General features: G+C 37.5%; 1 protein-coding gene across 1 annotated transcript; it reads right to left on the bottom strand.

Annotated features, from left to right (window-relative positions):
• Positions 1–444: 444 nt before the first annotated feature.
• LOC127414495 (DALR anticodon-binding domain-containing protein 3-like) lies at positions 445–19,186 on the bottom strand. The gene is made up of 13 exons (XM_051652549.1): positions 18,811–19,186; positions 15,271–15,575; positions 13,087–13,397; positions 5,901–5,959; positions 5,683–5,784; positions 5,397–5,461; positions 5,188–5,246; positions 4,905–4,987; positions 4,702–4,828; positions 3,318–3,376; positions 1,624–1,740; positions 1,390–1,458; positions 445–1,194 (listed from the first exon to the last, which is right to left on the bottom strand). Exons 1-13 carry the CDS (start codon positions 19,009–19,011, stop codon positions 1,075–1,077), a joined length of 1,677 nt encoding a protein of 558 aa, XP_051508509.1. The 5' UTR covers positions 19,012–19,186; the 3' UTR covers positions 445–1,074.
• Between the last annotated feature and the right edge of the window lie 3,306 nt (positions 19,187–22,492).

Genomic DNA, 22,492 nt, shown 5'->3' with positions numbered 1-22,492 from the left:
TCACCAGACCTGAACCCCATAGAGAATCTATGGGGTATTGTCAAGAGGAAAATGAGAAACAAGAGACCAAAAAATGCAGATGAGCTGAAGGCCACTGTCAAAGAAACCTGGGCTTCCATACCACCTCAGCAGTGCCACAAACTGATCACCTCCATGCCACGCCGAATTGAGGCAGTAATTAAAGCAAAAGGAGCCCCTACTAAGTATTGAGTACATATACAGTAAATGAACATACTTTCCAGAAGGCCAACAATTCACTAAAAATGTTTTTTTTATTGGTCTTATGATGTATTCTAATTTTTTGAGATAGTGAATTGGTGGGTTTTTGTTAAATGTGAGCCAAAATCATCACAATTAAAAGAACCAAAGACTTAAACTACTTCAGTCTGTGTGCATTGAATTTATTTAATACACGAGTTTCACAATTTAAGTTGAATTACTGAAATAAATAAACTTTTCCACGACATTCTAATTTATTGAGATGCACCTGTAGTAACTTTTATGTTTACAGTTTAATAAAAGGGAGGTGCTGATTAAATCAGAGTGGAGCAGTTATAATGATTAAAGATTCTTAAATTGAAGACAGTGTCATGCAGGACGGCAGAATCTATGACTATGGTACAATAGAGTGCAGATTACGCACTTGGACTAATAAAATAATGGTTTTTACTATAATTTTTTGCCATTTAGTTTTCAGATTGACTGTGAATAAAAGCATTTTCCTTGTTGAAATGTCTAGTGGCAAATTACAGACTTGTAGGAAGTTTGAGGTAATTGAATTAATTGTGTAAAAGCTAAAAGATGCATTGCACATTAGTTAGGGATATAGACTGAGTGGGGCATCTGAGCATGTGTGCAGTATTTGTTCTGTTCTGCCTTTTGTGTAGGGTATTCCAGTGGCAAAACAGTCCTTGTTGGGGGCAACATTTGGGTTTAAACTCTGAGATGGTCAGGCAATTATGGGTATGAGAAGGTTATTTAAGGAGTAAAAACTAAAGAGAATTGCAGTGCTTGCTGTTAAGGTTTGCAGGGATGAGGGTTTTTGAATATAATATAGAGTCTGCAGTGTAAATGCTATAGCTGGGGAATTGGGGGCAGGTTAAGGGAGTCCAGGGCACTGTGGTAAAGTTCTCTTAATGCTCTCAGCAATAGTAAACGACAAAACATCTGATTAAAGAGATGAGGCAGAGGCTCCTAAAGAAAGAGAGAAAGAAAAGAGTAGAAAGTTTAATCTGGTTTAATCACATAAATGTTAATGCTAAAAAAAAAGCACACACAAACATGCTAAAAACATCATGTGTAAACAACATCTGACAAATCCAGGTAAAACCATCATACTGAACTGATTTAAATCTTTGCTAATAATCACACAGACCCATAATGTCTTACCCCAAGGACATGAACTCTGTTGTAATAGGAGCTAAAATCTTTACTGAGAGACACCAAGAATCTGCACACCTGAGAGACAAGATAAACAAACACACGCATTTTATTCACGGAAGGCTGTATTAATGAAGCGAAGACCATAAGAGTTATGATTGGATCAGAGTAGTATTTTAGAAAATGTATTGCTAAAAATGAAATCAATTCTGCATTAAACAAATTCCTGACATGAAAATGTACCTGTTCAGTTTTTAAATTAACTCTGGCTCCACCCCCTTCATGCTCCAGGATCTGTCCTGATTGGTCCAGCAGTTCAGAGAATGGAATGAGGTAATTGAAGAGTAGAAGCCACTCCCCCTAACAATGACATAGCAACATTAACACTAATTCTTTCATCATTTACTCACCCTTATGTCGTCTTAAACTCGTAATCCATAAATTCATGACTTCTGAAGCAATCCAATCGATTGAGCGTGAGAACAGACCAAAATATAACTCCTTTTTCACTATAAATCCTGACATCAGCAGTCTCCTTGGCGATCATGATTTCAAGCTCAATTACACTTCCTAGCGTAATCTAGAGCTCTGCGCATGCACTAAGTGCTAGGAAGTGTAATCAAGCTTGAAATCATGATCGCCAAGGAGACTGCTGATGTCAAGATTTAGTGAAAAAGGAGTTATATTTTGGTCTTTTCTCACCCTCAATCGATTGAATTGCTTTAGAACAGGGTTTCTCAACCTTTTGCCCACTGCAACCCACTTTTTTTTGAATGCCAGTCATCTTTGGCCCAACGGGGGGAATAAATTAATAGGAAGTTAATTAATCTAGTTATGTTTATATGCTTATAATATAGCGGCCTAATATCTATAGCCCAATATTTGTACGTTTGGTGCTGTTGGCTGAAGTTTACAGACAGTCCCTCCACAGTTTTCGCACATTTTAGCACAATGTGAGGACTTTTCAGATGGTCCCTTACCCATCAAAGGCACAATTTCCAACGAATATCAAGGTTAAATTAATGATCTTCAATGATTTTGCAGTGATGCCATCGGACCAGCTTGGGACAAATCCCGTCCCGTATTGATTCGATAAGGGACGCATCATTTCATCTTTAAATACGGGACGATCCCGTATTTTAAGGGACGGGTGGCAACCCTACTTAGGACTGCCACTCTGAAATGATGATGTTCAGAGATTGGATTGCATTCAGACTAGCACAGTAATGCATAGAGCTAGCGCATGCAACGCTACGTATAGAACGATTCATAGCATTGATCGGTTACAGTGATTGGACAGCTAATAATTAACGTCAGAGAAATGCAGCTTCTTACTTACAGTTGTTTACGCAAACCTGGAGATATTAACACGATTCGACAATAGAGGTCACTGTTGCCCAAAACATTGCAAATGCACAGTTCTATCTTTCTAATTGGTAATTTGTACTCATGACAGAAAAGATCTGGTGACCCAGCAGACAATGGGCCACGACCCACTTTTGGGTCATGACCCAGTAGTTGAGAAACCCTGCTTTAGAAGACATTGATTAAAACACTGGAGTCTTATGGATTACTTTTATGCTGCCTTTATGTCCTTTTTGGAGCATGAACATTTGATCACCATTCATTGCGTTGTATGGACAAAAACACCTCATATCTCCATTAAAATATCTTCATTTGTGTCCGCAGAAAAAAGAAAGTCAGCCGAGTTTGAAAAGATATAAGGGTGAGTAAACGATATAAGAATAAATATTTTTGGGTGAACATTCCTTTAACAACTTGCTAAACCATTCAATCTTTATAGGAGCAGAATTGGAGTATCGAATACCTTAACAAGGATGCAAAATTAGGACCTTGCAATAATAAACAGTATGTTTGAGGGTGATTGTACAAAATAAATATGATGTTAATGGCATGCTAGTTGCATGTTTTATTACCTCCTCTTTAAGGGCAGAAAAGTCCAAATCAGTGCCTGCAGGGATTTCAGGATAAAGACCTAAATATTTCACACACAGTGTTCTATTTTAATATTTTGTGCTCAGAAACACATGTAAACACACACATGCTGCTTCTCTCTGTTGCACACACCAGACAATATTGCATATTGACAGTAAATTATGTATATTTTCTGTATATTTTGTAGACTATCTCAGAGCATATGTTTAGACCTTATTCACAGTAGCAGCATCTTTTTTTGGGGGGGGAGGGGGGGGTTTCCTCCCCTTTTTCTCCCAATTTAGAATGCCCAATTTGCTCTAAGTCCTCGTAGTGGCATAGTGACTCATCTCAATCCTGGTGGCGGAGGATGAATCTCAGTCGCCTCCGCGTCCGAGACCGTCAATCCGTGCATCTTATCACGTGGCTTGTCGAGCGTGTCACCGCAGAGATATAGCGCGTGTGGAGGCTTCACGCTATTTTCCGCGGCATCCACGCACAACTCAACACGCCCCACCGAGAGCGAACCACATTATAGGGACCACGAGGAGGTTACCCCATGTGACTCTACCCTCCCTAGCAACCGGGCCAATTTGGTTGCTTAGGAGACCTGGCTGGAGTCACTCAGCACACCCTGGGATTCGAACTAGCAAACTCCAGGGATGGTAGCCCCCGCCATCTTCGATTTTTGATGGGAATGACAACAAGGCTGTGAGGGATAGACATACAGTCTCTTCAACTGTAACTGTTGTTTAAAGTGGTTTTGGATAGTTCCATTGATGAAACATTAAAAAAATATAATTTTTTGAGGGTTTAAAAGGCAGAATTGTGGAGCTTATAATTTTATAAAATCACTTTTATTAATCCTTCTGTTAAAACTTGTTTATTATTTGAGCTGTAAAGTTGTTTAAATCGTCATTTTTACAGTAGTTTTGGGGTTTTAGGGTTTGTTGACATTACATTGTCATGGCAACAAAGTTGTAAAATTGTCTTTACCTTTAGACAGAAAAGGTTAGTATGCGATCATGTTACCATGTTACATGCATATTGTTTAATATATCTGTCTTGTGGCTATACTTTCAAAAAAATGACTATATTAATGTTTACGGATTGGCCATATTCACTTCCATTGTAAGTGCCTCGCTGTAACCCAGAATTTTGCTCTTTCTTAAAGTCGAAATTACATTTTTGTGGTAATCAATATTTCGCCACAAATGCTGTCGATTGAACTTGTATTGAACCCGGAATATATTCCTTTATATACCTGGGATTTGGGTGTAGCCATACTGAATTCACTTTCCAAACAAACCTCCATGATTACTGTTCTTAAAAAAATTAGTACTTTGAACAGGATACATAGTCAAGATACTGTGGTGTGTTTGTTACCTTGCTCCACCCCTTTCTCGTAGCTGCTAAAAAGTGTGTGAAGACGAGCGCAGTTATACATGACAAAGACCCCACCCCTGGGGCCCTTTGTGGACACGCCGCTGTCCCGCTGCACATCTAAAGTGACCTGAAATACAGCCGTCAATCTTATCTGATATGGGACAATATATTTCACACACAGATATGAACACAAACACACTTACCGGACTTGTGTGTACTGTGGACAGTAGCTCAAATCTAACAATGGCAGATGTCATGACTCTGATGATGTCATCCCATGTCTGACCTAAAATAGTTTGAAGAAAAAGTACATTGACAGTGCAGAGACAAGCATGCAATTATATAAAGTGACATTACACTCACTCACAGCTAACTAATAACTATCAAAAAGAGGGAAAAAGGATAAAGACACTCTGAAGTTATCTGGAGACACAATGCATTACCTATGTAGTACCTATACTGTATATTACAAAATCATAAACATACCTTCAACTTGGTCTCCATACTTCATTTCTGATGCTTCTTTCATCTGAGCTTTTCTTAATCTGCAGCAGGACACACACACACACACACAAAATTCAGAGTTATAGAGTTTTGGAGAGTTGTAACAATAAGTTATAAAGTTGACAGAATTATAGTGATAGCATCGATACACAGTTACAAAGTGACAGTGTTTTTATAAGCTTTTGTCTTACTGAAGATACTGAGCTGCATTCATCTGAACCCCAGGAGTTTTAACAGGACCACAAATGACCATTCTCTAATTGAGTGAGAGAGAGACAGCAAGAGAGAGATTATTAATTAATGTATTGCCAGTGGCCATTGTGCTCTTTATGTAGTCACATTCCATTGTGCAGCATGAGCTGGAATTGGTATACATTCATTTTGCAGCATTACAATGAGTCAGTCGTGTCTTAACATTTGTCATGCACACTTGTGCAGCTGATGAGCATGTGTTTGTGTGGGGAGAGGGTGTGAAACCTGCACTGCTGTTGCGCCTGTTGCTCTCCACAGTATGGCTGTTTGCTGCTGACGAAACTCATCCTGACAGGAAGTGACATGCAGGAATGTTGCGGTGGAGACCTGAAGTAGAGAAATCCATTATGAGAACCTGAAACTAAAAACATGGTAACTCACTTTAATTAAGAGCAGACAGAGATGAGCGAACTACAACAAGATAAAAGGTCCTTTTGACTCACAGGGAAATTCGCGGAAGCACTGTCCAGCTGGGCGAGGTGACACATTGCTTCTCTCTGCACTAAAAAGGGAGAAATCACTGATCACTGTTCCTCTGAACAATGCAGAGGAAAACATTCTATTCAACAGTTTATTGACAAAAGTCTGAGAACAGTATGGTTAGAAAGCATGTTCGTACTCCAGCTCATTTTATGTCTAATGATGCCTTTGGTGCATTTATTTCAGAAATATAAATCTTGAATGTTTGAATGGTTTGTGCGCACATGTGCCCTTTTCCACCGACATGGTTCCAAGTCTGGTTCCAGGGCCGTTGCAAATTCTCGAACTGTTCTGTGCATTTCCCCCACGCATAAGGCAGTTGCGTGCCGGAAAAACTGGTCTCGCACCAGCCCCAAAAGCTTGCTGGTCTTTAAGCAAGAACCGATTACGTCAGGGGGCGGAGGGCAGGATAATATTTCCAGCCGTCACCAAGCAACATTTTCTGAACAACAACAGTTTGGCTAGTTACCGTCTGCAGCAAGGAGTACTTCACTCTATAACAACAACAAAAAACCCACAAAAATGTGGACATCAAAAGCGTTCAGCAGTGGTCCACGGAGGAAACGAGCACTCTACTTGCGATATGGTCTTCTATGGAGATCCAAGATAAATTCTTTTAAGTCTATGAGGAGATACGGCAAGAAATGCATTGAATTCAGTGACAGTCACGCTCGAGATAAACAAGTCAAGTAATTTTAATTTGTATAGAGCTTTTCACAGCACACATTATTTCAAAGCAGCTTTACAGGAAATCATGCTTTAACAGAAAATGAAACTGTAATATCTATAAAGTCTAAGAGTGATAATTGTGTAGTTTAAATATGACTGTAAATTGTGTATAGAAATTTAATAATTAAATAATAATTGTATTTAGAACCCTTGTGAGCAAGTTGAAGGCGACTGTGGCAAGGAACACAAAACTCCATAAGATGTTGATTAATGGAGAAAAATAACCTTGGGAGAAACCAGGCTCACTGTGGGGGCCAGTTCCCCTCTGGCTAAACAACATGAATATAATGCTAATATTAGTTATTTATGTGCACTACAAGTCATGGTTTTAAATTTGTAAATTAAGCAAGCGTTAAGGTCCATTGTTTTTTTCTTTTTTAATAAAAATAGTAAAGATATATAGATTTATTTTTACTTTAAGATTAATGACTAATATCTTTGAAGTCCATCCTGGATTAACACTGAATCGCCAGTGCGCTCTGCAGCTGATCTCTGTAAGTTATTACATTTACCAACTTTGTTAGCTTTCCTTACACGTTTACACATGTAGCGAGTTCTAGCGACAAACGACATGATCCTCATACATTTTCAATAAGAACTAGCGACACGAGGGACAGCAACTTTTGGCGATTAGATGTGGGCGTGACCAGCGACTTCAGAAAGTTGAGAAAAGTGTAACTTTATGCAAATGAGGAGTGACTTTCAGCAGCGACAACCAATAGGAAAAGAGGGTGTCAGTGAAGCTCACGTCATCTGTCTCCTGTGAGATAATGGCGCCGAGTGCAAACAAGACTGAGAAGTTAAAGATTCTGTGAGCGTTTTCAATGTTCTATATGATTTGTCTGTAACCATATACATGAATATAATATAATTGCGTGGAAAAGAAACTGTCGGCAGTCTGAGTGAGTTTAATTTATACACTGAATATCACTCATCTAGTTAATGATATGATGCAATGAACAATGCTGCAGGTTATATTAAAAAAAACTCTCTCCCCTTCAGAATGTTCATTTTCCTCAATGGGAGTCTATGGCAGCCCATAGAACAGTACATAGGAAAATTATGAAATTCGGCACATTGATTGGGGTGGGCATGAAAAGCCAAACCAAATTTGGGGTCTCAAGGACATACTCTATAGCACCACCACCATGTCAAATATTCACTTTTCTTCTGGGTGTATCTTTTGAAACGTTTATACTAGAGACATAATTATTTTTTGTCTGATTATGGTCCTCCTGATTATTTAAATGGACTCCTTACATTAAAACTCCGCCCATTACAATGGCCGCCACCTTGGATTATGATGATTAAAGTTTAAAATTTTGACACCCTTTAAACTTGGTAAGATTTTCCCATGCAATGGCTCAAAATAATCCCCAGACCGAGCCACACAGAAATGACTGTTCAGAAGTTTGATTTTCGCTTTTGCTTAAATAAGTTACAGCATCACAAAGTTAACAAGGTTGATGTGAAAATTTATTTTAGGCTGTATCTCGGCAACCCTTTGTCCTATCGAAACAAAACTTGGTAAGCTTCATGAGGAACATGATTTGAGGGTACATGCAGAGTTTCACAACAGTGCCACCTATGGGTCAAAAGATGTAAAAAATGGCTTTTTTTATGGTTATTTTAACCGGATGTCCTAAAATTATGAGGTTGGTGTCTATGGATTCTGTGGGTCATGATTTCATCGATACCAATTTTTCCCATATCATCTATACTGTCCCTCCACCATATTGAAATATATAAAAAATGTATATATCTTTTTAATACATTGTCGGATTTCAAAGAAAACTGGTAGGCATCATCGACATCATGTCCTGATAATACTTGAGCAGTTTGGAGACTGTATATGTTCAAAAAATGTATAATGTGTGACAAAAAAAATAAAAGGCTTCAGTGCGTTAAAGCATTGGTTTATAGTTTAAAAGGTTGTGGGTTCGAATCCCCACCTCTACAAGTCATATTGTAAAACGTTCTGGCTATTTTTTTATCAACTTAATGATTGGTTGCTGGGCTGTTCCTGAATTTGATCTCTGTTGAAATGTTACATGAATACAAAGTCAATCATATTGACTGTTATGCTTGGCTGTAAAAAACATTCTTAGCATAGTATATATCTCTTGGTGGCTGTTAATCTAGCAGCTGAGTGGAGCAGTGGTTAAAGCCATAAAATGTAAAACAGAAGGTTTCTAGTTCAATCCCCACCTCAGCAAGTCAAACATTAGAAATGTGTGTAGTTCTAAAGCTTTTTGTATTGTGGTTACTGAATGGAGGAGGGGCTTTTCCCCAATCAAATGTTGATTTGCATCTTTGTTGAAAAGTTACATGAATATAAAGTTGATCATGGTAACAGCTGTGCTCTGCTGTGATTCATCTAAGCTTGGTATGTCCCTTTCTTGACTGCAATGTTGTGGCTGTGTGGTGCAGTGGATAGCACACTGAACTGTGGAACGAAAAGTCGTGCCTGACTGATATGGGATTTTTGAGACCGATACCAATTTTATAGGGGGAAAATTCACCGATTAACGATATAGTTAATTTTTGAGCTGGAATGAAAACAGACCTTTTCTATGTGGATTGTGCACCGATTTTGCACCGATAGGACTATGCAAAGGTACTCGTAAGGCTGCTTTCTTAAATATTTTTATCAAAGAATATTTGACATCATTATTATACATTGTCAACAAATTCTAGAAATGAACACTGAGAAAATAAAGAATAAATAAAAATACAATAAATAGCAAAACAAACATCAGTACTGTATGTTTAGTATAAGTCAGTTGCTGACCATTTAAATAAAGAATAAATTAAAATTATAGCTAAATAAAAATCAGTACTGTATGTTTAGTATCAGTCAATGGCTTCCCATTTAAATAAAGAATAAATTCAAGTAAAATAAATAGCTAAATAAACATCAGTAGTACTGTTTAGTATTAGTCAAATGCTGACTATTTTAATACTGCCAGTCAATTAGGGGCAGGTTGTAAAACAAGAAGCATTTACACCTGCCGAGTCAAGATAAACAGCGGCAGCGGTGTTACACCGTATTCTGCTTTACAAGTTCAGGGGAAACATTCAACGGTGGAAAACCAGACTTTTAAATATTACATTTTGTAAATGTAATGACTGGAATTGTTCGGTTGAAGGGGGTAACAAACTGCAAATCCTGAATAAAACAGTTTGGTGAATACATGTTTACATATTAGCTTCCACTCAGCTGACAATGTATGAAAGTAGCTACGGGGTTAACTAGTTAGCTATAAGCTCATTGTCACAGAGAGTAAAAGATGGACGTTGTTTATTTACTTTCCAGCACTGCGTCTCACCAACTAGGTAACAACATAGCATGAAATCAACACTCATCAGACACAATCCACCACCGCACCGTTGTCTGCTGAGCTGCAAAAAGATGCTCTGATGTTTACCTTTCAATCTGCTACATTACTGACTGCACTGACAAACTACCGCTAGCTAACACAGCAAACAGATGTGATAAACTAGAGTGACATGGTTGTCAGGGACAGGTTTAACGTTATATTGAAAAGGGAAAATGATGGGGTCATTGTTTATTAACTTTACAGTATGTATTTCACAAACTAGTTAGCAACTTACCGTGAAGACACCGCTTACCTCTGCACTGTCTGCAGAACCACCGTCAGCTCAGCTCTGTGAACAATGGAGATGGAGCGTGCTCTGCTCGACAAACTACTTTGACACCAATTCTAAATCATCTCAAGCATTGTTTTCTGCATTATATGTTCTGAAAAAAAGTTTTCATATCTACTCGTGTCGGAAAACATATACACCGATACGATATATCTGTGAAAGGCTAATATCGGACGATAATAGCTAGCTCAAATCCATCCAGGGACAATGTGAACTGTTCTTGCTCTGTGAGATCTTTGGGTTGTGCAGTGGTTGCCATGCTGGTGCTTGGCCACATAATTGCTGCTTGCAGTTATGTTTTTTAGCATTGTTTTTGTTTGTAAGGGGATTTTTGGCCAGCTACTCACTTAGTTAGGAAGATCATAGCTATTTGTTAAGTAAACAGGTGGAATTCTCAATCAAGACGTAAACATATATTATATGTTTTGTAGGCTTGGGATCGATGCTTTTTTTACGCATCGATAATCGGAAGATTTTCCTGATGATTATCTCTCTCTCTCTATATATACATATATTTATTTATTTATTTATTTTTTTATTTTTTTTCAGATATAAATAGGGCTGTTCATTGCACAATAGTCTTTGTCTCTTCAGACATATTTTTCAACAAAACTTTGTTAAAGTGTGAGTGGCAGGGTAAATTAAAGGGGGGCACAGACGCATCTTGCAGACGGCATGGTGCGTTCTAAAATTAAAAACAAAATGTTTTTTTTCTACAAATGTATGCACACACCGCCAACGCTCAGCGTCAACATTCTGAAGTGCCACAGGACGCATAGTTTTCCATTAAATTCAACCCAAATCATTATTAAAGGACAAAGATTATTTACTCTAGTATAACTGGATGAAATATTGTGTAAGTACCTGTTATACAGCCTACACAATACATTTTCAGTTACAAGTATGTCTTTTTGTGGTTTGACAGCTTGAATGAAAGACCTATTCTTGGCTACATACAGAGAAATTACATAATAAACGTTATGCAGTTACACCAGTTTCACTAAACTCATCAACGTCACTTTGTTCATTCTTGAAGAAGTACAAAAACTGCCATCTGCACTGCTTGAGCCTGTGTGTGTGTGTGTGTGTGTGTGTGTGTGTGTGTGTGTGATCGTGACCGCCTTCAGTAAATGGTATATCACACTTTTGTGGTTTTATTATGCCAGACTTTTAAACAGAGGCCAACTGAGTGAATTGGTGAGCACGCCAATTGGGCTTCTAATTTAAATGTCGGCAAATTTTTATTTACCAATGCCTCAAATATATCGATAAAATAACGTGCCGATCAATAATTGATATATCAATATTTTATGACATCCCTAATGCTTTAGAAAAAATCCAAATACAACTATCTGCTACGCCAATGTTAATAACGATTCCACTGCTACAGTTTATAGTCCTCAGATAGTTAAACCACATTAACAAGTTTATACAAAATAATGTAATTATGTTTAAGAATGGGAATTATTGAGTACTTTTTTTTATTATAATGCAAGTTAAAAATAACAGGTTTGACACATACATGAAATTGATATTTTGTTTTATTAAATGTTTTACCAAGAACAGTTTCTAAATAAGCTAACTTAAACAAACGTTTTGTTACTTTTGAAAAAACAAAAAAAAAACAATATGCACTAATTCAATTATAATTACATTTCATTACAATTCTCAATGCATTAACAACTCAGTTGTAACTGCGAGATTTGGTGAGACACATTCAGAGGGAAAGTAAAGTATAATTTAGCATTGCCTAAAGCAGGCAAATATGCAAAAGAATATCAATTTGCAATTTTTTAGTAGTATTTTTAATAGTCGATTAGCTGGTGCTGAACAAGTACTCGATAAGTTGATTACTTGTGCACATCCCTAATTATGTTACCAGTCGTCTTGAGCGTAGACATTGTCTCTGGCAATCTTGTTGAGCAACGTAATAACGTTGCATTTTATTACTCTGTATGTTTAAATATTTCCTCTAAAACAGGATTAAAACCTGTACACAAACACCATGGTACTCCATGTTTTCTTGTGGGCAGGTTAGGTAGTCACATAAAACTACCATGTAACCCGTTGCATCACTGTTCAGTTCTCAAGTCAGTGGAAATGCGGGCCAGTTTGTGATAGGCTCCAGATTCCCAGGCCGAGTGCAAGCAGAGCACAGTTTCTGGCATGAGAACCAGCACCATTTCGGTGGAAAGGGGTATCAGTCTCATTTAAAATCAGAGTCACAATTCATATTGCCAGTCTATGACAAACACGACATGTAAATTTAAGACCTCTTTAAGAAGAGATATTTGAATATTTATCGCAATAACAGTAATAACACCATTAACAGTTCATCCTGCAAAAATGGCAATTAGATGTCTGCTCACAAATGCTTAATTATTAGTGATTTGCATTATTATAAATACAGTAAAAATCTGTTTTCCATATATTCTAATAAATGTTGACACTAGACAAAATGATAGTTGCTGTCTGTAATTTTACAGTGTGGTGGATTTGCTGCAGCATATGGCTTAATGGTTGTAAAAGTGTAGTAAAAGGGGCTCTTTGAAAAATAAATATATCGGTAATCAGATTGTATCAGCCCATTACTGCCGGTATCAGCCTCACATTTTCGAATTGGTGCATCCTTGATAATGTTGTTCGAAGTATTTACTGACCAAACAGATCACAAATCTATGATATACACTGAACCGTGAGACATTTTAACCATTACACCCATAATAAAAACACACAGGTACTACAACTCACCTGTGCATGTGCCAAGACTAGGATCATAACCCTGGAGATTGTCGTCCTGTACCACTTGTGTAAGGTTTATCCTAACCTCCTCTTTAATCCCTCTCTTCTCTTCCTCTATATCTTCTCCTCTGCTTCTCCTCTTTCCTCTATCCATCTCTCTGTCTCTGTAGGTAGAGTTCTCTAGAGCTTTTTTCATCTTCTCCTCCCTGTCCTCATTGGTCCAGCTGACAGGAACCGTTGGCCAATCGATGCCAAGTGTTTTCAGAAAGTTAACAATCTCACTCTCCAGTGGCAAGGCTGGGCAAAAGGACACAGTGTACCTAAATGGAAAAAAGAAGAAGAAAAGTTGAAAAGAAAAAAGAGAAGTTGATTACAGATACGCACACAACATTCAGTGGCAAGAAAAAGCATGTGAACCCTTTGGAATTAGCTGGTTTTCTGCATTAATTGTTCATAAAATGTGATCTCATCTTCATCAGTCATTAGTATAAACAAAACACAATGTGCTTCAGCTGACAACACACAAACAATTATAATCTTTCATGTCTTTATTGAACACATCCCGTTAAATATTCACAGGCTAACCCCTAGGTTAATGACATCAACAAAAGCTAATTAGCATCAGAAGTTGGCAAACATATCAACCAATTAATGAACAGAGATTTGAGGTGTGGGTTACAGCTACTTTGACTTATAAAATGCACTCAAACTTTTTGAGTTTGCTATTCACAAGAAGCATCTGCTGATGTGGACCAAGCCTTGCAAAAGAGATTTCAGAAGACCTACAATCAAGAATTGTTGCTTTGCATAAAGCTGGAAAGGATTACAAAGTTATCTCGAATAGCTTAGATATTCATCTGTTCACAGTTAAACAAATTTTCTATAAATCGAGATGATTTAGTACTGTGGCTGCTTTCCCTAGAAGTGGCCGTCCAGCCAAGATGACTCAAAGGGCACACCACAGAATGCTCAGTGAGGTAAAAAAGAACCCTAGAGTGACACCTATAGACTTTAAGCAATCATTGGAACTGGTTAACATCTCTGTTCATGAGTCTTCTATACGGAAAACACTAAACAGGCATGGTGTCCATGGCAGGACATCACGAAGGCAGCCGATGCTTTCCAACAACATCATCGCTGCGTGCCTGAAGTTTGCCGAAGACCACCTTGACACTCCACATCACTACTGGGAAAATGTATTGTGGAATGACAAAACTGAGGTTGAATTGTTTAGGAAAGGGCAACGCATACCAACATGAAAACATCATCCCGACGGTGAAATACAGTGAAGGGAGCATCATAATTTGGGGCTGCTTTGCTGCTTCAAGGCCTGGACCACTTGCCATCATCGAGGGAAAAATGAATTCCCAAGTTTATCAAGATATCCTACAGGATAATGTCAGAGTGGCTATGCGCCAGCTGAAGCTCAGTAGAAGTTGAGTAATGCAGCAGGACAATCACCCTAAACATTGAAGTAAATCCACTACAGAATGGCTTCAAAAAGTAGAGTGGCCCAGTCAGAGCCCAGACCTTAACTCAATAGAGATGATGTGGAATGACCTCAAGAGAGTCATTCACGACAGACATCCTAACAATATGGCTGAGCAGAAGCATTAAGGAAGAATGGTCCAAAATTCTTTCTGATCGTTGTGCAGGTCTAATCCGCAGCTATCGGAAACGCTTGGTTGAGGTTATTGCTGCCAAAGGAGAATCTTATTTTTCCACAGCATTGTGAATGTTTAATGGGATGTGTTCATTAAAGACATGAAAGATTACAATTGTTTGTGTATTGTTAGCTTAAGCACACTGTGTTTGTCTATACTTGTGACTTTGATGAAGATGAGATCTCATTTTAAGACCAATTAATGCAGAAAACCAGCTAATTCCAAAAGGTTCACATACTTTTTCTTGACACTGTACAATCCCAAATACATTGTTTAGAAATTTTTCCTGCACTCTTTCTAAAAGGGGCATTCATACTGACAAACTCTCAATAAGAGTTGGCCATTTCAGGCGACATGAGCGAGAGCAACCTTTGGCAATGTGATACATTTGAGGAGAGTTTAACTTTATGCAAATGAGCAGCGACACGTTGCAATCCAAGGGCCAAATTGCTGTCAATGTGAACACACTTTGGCTCTCTCTTTGGTAACAAAGTGTATGCCAAGATCATAAATGTAAACACATACACACCCTTGTCTTCTAAGCTGTGCCCCGAGGTGGTCGGCAATTAGAACGGTTCGGAGTTGCCCCAATGCTAGTGTATTAGGAGAGGGTGTGGCTTGTTTGGTGTGAAGGGCGGGGCAGTTGATGAGAACACAGCCCTGTCTCTGAGCAACAGGTTTTAGGTATGGCATTATTCCACACAGAACCCCTCTGAAAGCTGCACAGCGATCCACACGCACGCGTAACCCTTCCACGGTCACTTCACTAGCTCCTATTGGCAGCACACCAATTCCCCGAAGAGAGTGAATACCACTGAGAACCTCAGAGGGAACCTGGCGAACACAAAAGCATTACAAAACATGTGGATTACATGAAAAATCATACACAAAAACATGAACATCACACATGCACATACAACAATAGAAATCAATGAAAGTTGAACAGGCACACACACACAACACACACACAGATAAATGATGTGACACTAATTTTTTCTCAAGAATAAGTAGTGAAAGTAGTGAAAAAGCAGTTTTGTTTGAATTTTTTTTAAATATCTGAAATATGGCTGTGTCGATACAATCAAATATCGATATATCGCAATACTATTTCTCAAAATATTGTACTGATACTTTAGATCCAAGTATGGTTATTTATATTCAACTATTTTTGTATTCATATCATGTATATTGCATATGCAACTAAAATGTCTGTGGATTAGCTAATGGCCGAATGTTTTAGATTTCAAGTCTTTCTAGCAAGTCAGTCCACCGGCGGCAATCTTTGGAATGCTCCCAGGAAGTTCAAGTCATGAAAGTGCAGCTCCTATCTACCTGAATGGGGAAAGACTGAAATCTCAAAAACGGTTGGCCAAAATAATGATCAAAGAACATATTTCAAATCAACAGTAAAATCTGATATTATTGGTCTCCTAAATTGTGCTTCTTTACCTCAGATTACACACACACACACACAAACAAAAAAAAAACGCAATTTTCCCAGCTTGTATAGCTAATGCGCATGTGCGTTCTCAAGTTGATTGACAGGCGACGTCTTTACCGAAAAGATGATTGGCTCTTTTACCTGTAAGGTGGGACTTCCTTTCTACATGAGAGTAAAAGTTTGGTTTGACGCTTTCTTTGTAATGCCTGTCCAAAGACGAGATCAACACAATCCATTTGTCATTAAATAATGTCTCTTTTTAATATCGTTTCCATTCTTTACAGTCACTTATTAATCAAAAGAAACACGTCATTCTAATCACGCATAGCAGAGATACTGTAAAGAAGCCATTCGACCAAAACATTTCTGTCAAAGTCCCTGAAGCTGGTCTTAAATACTACATATCAATGTAAATACTTACAAATAAAAATGACAAATTATGCATGTGTAAACAACAAACATATAACAATATAACTAATATATAACAATATAACTAATATATATGTATAGTTTGGAATAATGTACAGATTTTGCTGTTTCGGAAGGAAATTGGTACTTTTATTCACCAAAGTGGCATTCAACTGATCACAAAGTATATCAGGACATTACTGATGTAAAAAACAGCACCATCACTATTTGAAAAAAGTCATTTTTATTAAATCTAAACAGACCCCATTTCCAGCAGCCATCACTCCAAAACCTTATCCTTGAGTAATCATGCTAAATTGCTCATTTGGTACTAGAAAAATCGCTTGCCATTATATCAAACACTGTTGAAAGCTATTTGGATCGTTAAATGACGCTTAACATTATCTTTGTGTTTGTTTTTGAGTTGCCACAGTATGCAATAGACTGGCATGACTTAAGGTCAATATTAGGTCAAAAATGGCAAAATAGAAACAGCTTTCTCTAGAAACTCTTCAGTCAATCATTGTTTTGAGGAATGAAGGCTATACAATGCTTGAAATTGCCAAAAAACTGAAGATTTCATACAAAGGTGTACACTACAAAGACAAAGGACAACTGGCTCTAACAAGAACAGAAAGAGATGTGGAAGGCCAGATGTACAACTAAACAAGAGGATAAGTACATCAGAGTCTCTAGTTTGAGAAAGACACGCCTCACATATCCTCAGCTGACAGCTTCATTGAATTCTACCCGCTCAACACCAGTTTCATGTACAACAGTAAAGAGAAGACTCAGGGGTTCAGGCCTTATGGGAAGAAATGCAAAGAAAAAGCCACTTTTGAAACAGAAAAACAAAAAGAAAAGGTTAGAGTGGGCAAAGAAACACAGACATTGGACAACAGATAATTGGAAAAGAGTGTCATGGATCTTAACCCCATTGAGCTTTTGTGGGATCAGCTAGACTGTAAGGTGCGTGAGAAGTGCCCAACAAGACAGCCACAACTATGGCAAGTGCTACAGGAAGCGTGGGGTGAAATGTCACCTGAGTATCTGGACAAACTGACAGCTAGAATGCCAAGGATCTGCAAAGCTGTCATTGTTGATCATGGAGGATTTTTTTTATGAGAACTCTTTGAAGTAGTTTAAGAAGTTCTGAACATTTTTTTCAAATTGTAATAGTAATTTTTCATGTTATTAATGTCCTGACTATACATTGTGATCAGCTGAAAATAAAAATAAAATAAAAGTACCAATTTATTTCCATAAGAGCAAAATCTGTACATTATTCCAAACTTTTGGCTGCCAGTGTGTATATATATATATATATACACACACACACACACACACACACACACACACATACACTATATGGACAAAAGTATTGGGACACCTACACATTACACCTACAGGAGCTTTTATGACATCCCATTCTAAATCCATATCGAGTTGGTCCCCCCTTTGCAGCTATAACAGCTTCCACTCTTCTGGGAAGGCTTTCTACAAGATTTTGGAGTGTGTCTGTTGGAATTTTTGCCCATTCTTATAGTATCAAATGTACTCAAAAACGCATGTAAAGATTTCATTTCTAAGAACTTGTCAGCATCATGCACATCCTTAATTGTCAGTGACTGACCCAGAATCATTCATGCATTATCATAAAAACAAACCCACAAACTAGAAAGAAAGTTTCTCTATTATCGTGAGAAATGCAAAAAAGAACTCTGCAAATGCTCGCAGTACTAGATCAGGACAAAATTATTATCCCATTAGCTATGCATTTCTCCTAAGGCATATAATTTATTTATTTATTTTACATTGGCATATATCAGATCCCATGGGTAGTGAGGAGTTAATCATTTTTGCCGCAGGGTTCAAATGTTCGGTCGATGCGACCAATGTCAACAGTCTAGCTGGCGCACTGTGTCTTTGTAGAGCTTTGGTTTGTATCCTAACAATTCTGTGTCAGCGAATCATAATTAGATATCCATGTAAAAGCTGGACATATCTAATTGCTCGTTGCCTCCGATCAATCACGGCGCGTGAAGCCATGCGTAAAATTCCCATGTGAGGACAGTGCGATTGCATCTGTCAGTGCTTCAGGCCAGCAAAAACTATGTGAAATTAAACACACACACACACACACACACACACATATATATATATATATATATATATATATATATATATATATATATATATATGCACAAAGTTCATACTGACCTCTCCACCGGCGTACAACGTCGTGAGAACCGTATTGGGAGACAAGAAGTCCCGATTTCTCAGGTTTTTGGCGCTGCTCTCCTTGAACCAAAGCTTCTCTCGCTCCCGGCTGATCTCAGCTTCATGTTCCGCGTCTCCCCGCAGCGCACTGCTCAGCGCTTTGACGGTGGACACGATGCTAAAAGGCACGGCTTCTTCCATCACTGGGCTCAAAATGCGCACATTGTTACTGGTGACTGGACTCGTGGATTGTTACTGAGTTGACTGGAACATCGAGTAAAAAATCACAGCGATGCGGTGCTATGCTCCGTGACTCCGATTGATTACCAATCAAAACAGATGCATATACGGGCCCCGGAACGTTAAGACGATAACACTAGTTAGAAGGGGACACATTTTCATGCAACACTAATTCTTAGTTCCGACCTATTGAGAGGCGCCATTTTGGGTGTGGCATTATCAGATTTTGTCACTAACAGAACAGATAGTAAAAGTGGCTCTTTTATATACAAATATTTGTTATGCAGATGCTCTTTTAATTTAAAATATTAGAACCTAGCTATTTTGCTATTTAAGAGCTTACTTTTTGATCTCTTCACTGATATTTTAAGCAATTTTCTGCCTTAACTTTAACTAAACTTTGTAATACTTGGTTTTCCTCTTAATGAATACCAACCAGCCTTGTACTCTATGTAGTTTCAACAGGCAGCCTCAGGAATACTGTTTCCAGCATAAACAGGTTCAAAAAGGGTCAACAGAGTTTTAACGATTGCCCTATGACAGGAATACACAGTGGAACAACCTTAAAACAATATAAATGGGTTTACAAGGATGTTAAGAACAAGTTGAGCAAACTGAGATCTGCTCATCCTAAATACTGACACGTATATTTGAATGCTGGATCGTCAGCTGTGTATTTGAGTACTTGTGCTTTGTTTTGATCTGAAATTTGCATGCAAGTCTGAACTTGGGCCAGAGTTGTATGCCACATGTCATGGTTTACAGTATGATTAAGATCTGGTCCTGAATCAACTAAAAACAACAACATTGCTTCAAATATTACATTTTTACTTTATATCCTCTGGTCAGTAGAAAATCTACCAAGCAAATCATCCAAAACCTGCTCCAGATCAGTCAACCATTTAAAACACAAGTCTCATAGTCATCACTTCTGTAAAACCATGGAGAGAGAATTCTCTTGCCGTTTGGATGGCAGATCAAAAATGAGACAACAAATGATGCTAAAATAAATGTTTTTATTTTGATTATAGAACTGAAGAATTACAGCAGGAAAAGAACCTCACATTTCTGTAATGATTATTCATTAGAGATTCTGTGAATAGAGGAGTGTTAAGGATTTGTGATTGCCAGATATAGATGTCAATCTTGGCTGACACGAAGTTCCCGGTGGCGGAAAATATTGTTGGCAATCCGGGAGAAAACGTGTCATTCAAGAGCAACATCAGTATTCGCATATGGAAGTTCAGACACACATATACACACAAATACATAATTTAAGCATTTATTAATGACATATTCCTTACATATTCATTTATATTCAGAGATATTTTAGGAACAATGCACAAGTAATCTAATATCATATGTGATCGATTTCATCTTCAAGCTTCTACTGCAAGAAAGGAGGGACACAGAATCCATAGCCAGCTGTCAATCAATCAAACAGCTGCATTATGGGTTCCGTTACCATCCAGACTGCTGTGACCATTTTACACCGACACTGCAGGAATAAATATATCTAACAATATTTGGCATCCAACCATATTCCATCTGGGATTTACAACTATGTCATTTTTACATTTCTCATGTGTACCATTATCATACCCTTATCAAATATGTGTAAGACATGAGACAAATAATCATAAAGAGAAAATCTATCTTTCAAACAGCTTGTTACTCAAACAAGTTTGGTGTCTCTACAAAAGAGTAAAACTTGTTTATTTATCTTGCTTCATCTGTAGACTTGTGACTTGAAAAACCTGTTCCCTATCAGAAAAGAGTGGGCAGACACAGGGAGAGAGAAAGAGAAAGAGAAGGGGGGTTAAGGCAGATGAAAGGAGGAACTAGCCAGAAGTATGTAGCTTCATTTTTAGAAATAACCTTGATACCAGATTACAGATATATTTCAGCTTATAGAGATATTCATTCTCGACTTAAATTTAAAAATGTCCTCATAGTTCAGAGACCCAGTTAAATTAGTGAAGAAAAGATGGACAGAATAAGAGAGAAAAAGTCTGTAATTAATCAACATTTGGATTATTATCTTTTTTTCAATTTTAGTGAAATCATCGTGCAAGAGAAAACAATTTAGCAAATAAAAGAAACAGAACAAATGGAAGAAGGCAAAGAGAGAAAGAGAATGAAAGGTGAAAGAAAACCCTTGTAACACTGTGATACACAACAAAAGAGGACACCTTTAAAATGACAGATGAAAGTAGTTGAAGTCACTGAGATAAATTCACAAAAAACAGTGAAGGAGATGAAACAGATTCTGCATGAATAATTCTACTTTACCTGCTCCTGTCATTGTTTCATCTCTTACTTACACGCTCTCTCTTTCTCTCTCGGCTCCCTGGCTTCTGTGAGTTTGTGTCAAAGAGCGTTTGCGTATTTATGCCTCCTGACTTCCTCCTCAGAAATCTGAGCAACATTTTCACTTTCACTTCTTCACTGGGAAGCCCACAACCCCCCTCTAATGTCTTTTCCATCTCATAATTCCTCCTGTGATCGTTTTCTTTCTTTTAATACATATCTTTGTTATTGCACTCAGTTAACTGATGCATGTTAAAAAATGACACAATTCACAATAGGGGTGAGTGCTTTACACAAAGGTGTATTAAAGTCCCCAGTACAAGTTATGGTATTTATAATGCTTAATATCAAGCGATTACAATTTTAATAGGTTTGTTTAAAAGAATAAGTACCATTTATAATGTTAAACACTGCTGTTTACCTAAAAGTTCAATTTTAAATAATTAAAAACCTTAATTTATTGCACTAGTGTCATTTCCTTATGTTTCCTGAGCTGCATGTCAAACATATTTAACAAAAGTAAGAGCTAAATCATTGGACTTCTATTTTTTACTCTCCACACAATTAAATGTTTAATATTACATTTTCTAACTAACATGCTGATTTGTGGTAAACATGTCATTTTAAAACACATTTTAAACATCAGCTATTTAACAAAATCATGCTGGAGTCATCTGAAGTGCATAATTATTTTGTTAAATTTATGTTTTCCTTTATTTTCTTCATGTTAGTTATACACTGGCGGCCAAAAGTTTGGAATAATGTACAGATTTTGCTGTTTTGGAAGGAAATTGGTACTTTAAATCACCAAAGTGGCATTCAGCTGATCACAAAGTATAGTCAGGACATTACTGATGTAAAAAAACAGCACCATCACTATTTGAAAAAAGTCATTTTTGATCAAATCTAGACAGACCCCATTTCCAGCAGCCATCACTCCAAAACCTTATCCTTGAGTAATCATGCTAAATTGCTAATTTGGTACTTGAAAATCACTTACCATTATATCAAACACTGTTGAAAGATATTTGGTTCATTAAATGAAGCTTAACATTGTCTGTGTTTGTTTTTGAGTTGCCACAGTATGCAATAGACTGGCATGTTTCCAAAAAAACGGAAGATTTCATACAAA

Source organism: Myxocyprinus asiaticus, chromosome 24, assembly GCF_019703515.2.
Source record: "Myxocyprinus asiaticus isolate MX2 ecotype Aquarium Trade chromosome 24, UBuf_Myxa_2, whole genome shotgun sequence".
NCBI classification, from domain to species: domain Eukaryota; kingdom Metazoa; phylum Chordata; class Actinopteri; order Cypriniformes; family Catostomidae; genus Myxocyprinus; species Myxocyprinus asiaticus.
Note: the sequence above shows the minus strand (reverse complement) of the source record. Positions and strands in the feature narration are given on the sequence as shown.

Coding starts and splice junctions, on each gene's coding strand:
- LOC127414495 (XM_051652549.1), bottom strand. CDS start 19,011: ATGGAAGAAGCCGTGCCTTTTAGCATCGTGTCCACCGTCAAAGCGCTG. Junction 5,462..5,682: donor CAGGCGCAACAGCAGTGCAG/GTTTCACACCCT, acceptor TCACTCAATTAG/AGAATGGTCATTTGTGGTCC. Junction 1,741..3,317: donor TTTCTGCCCTTAAAGAGGAG/GTAATAAAACAT, acceptor TGTCATTGTTAG/GGGGAGTGGCTTCTACTCTT.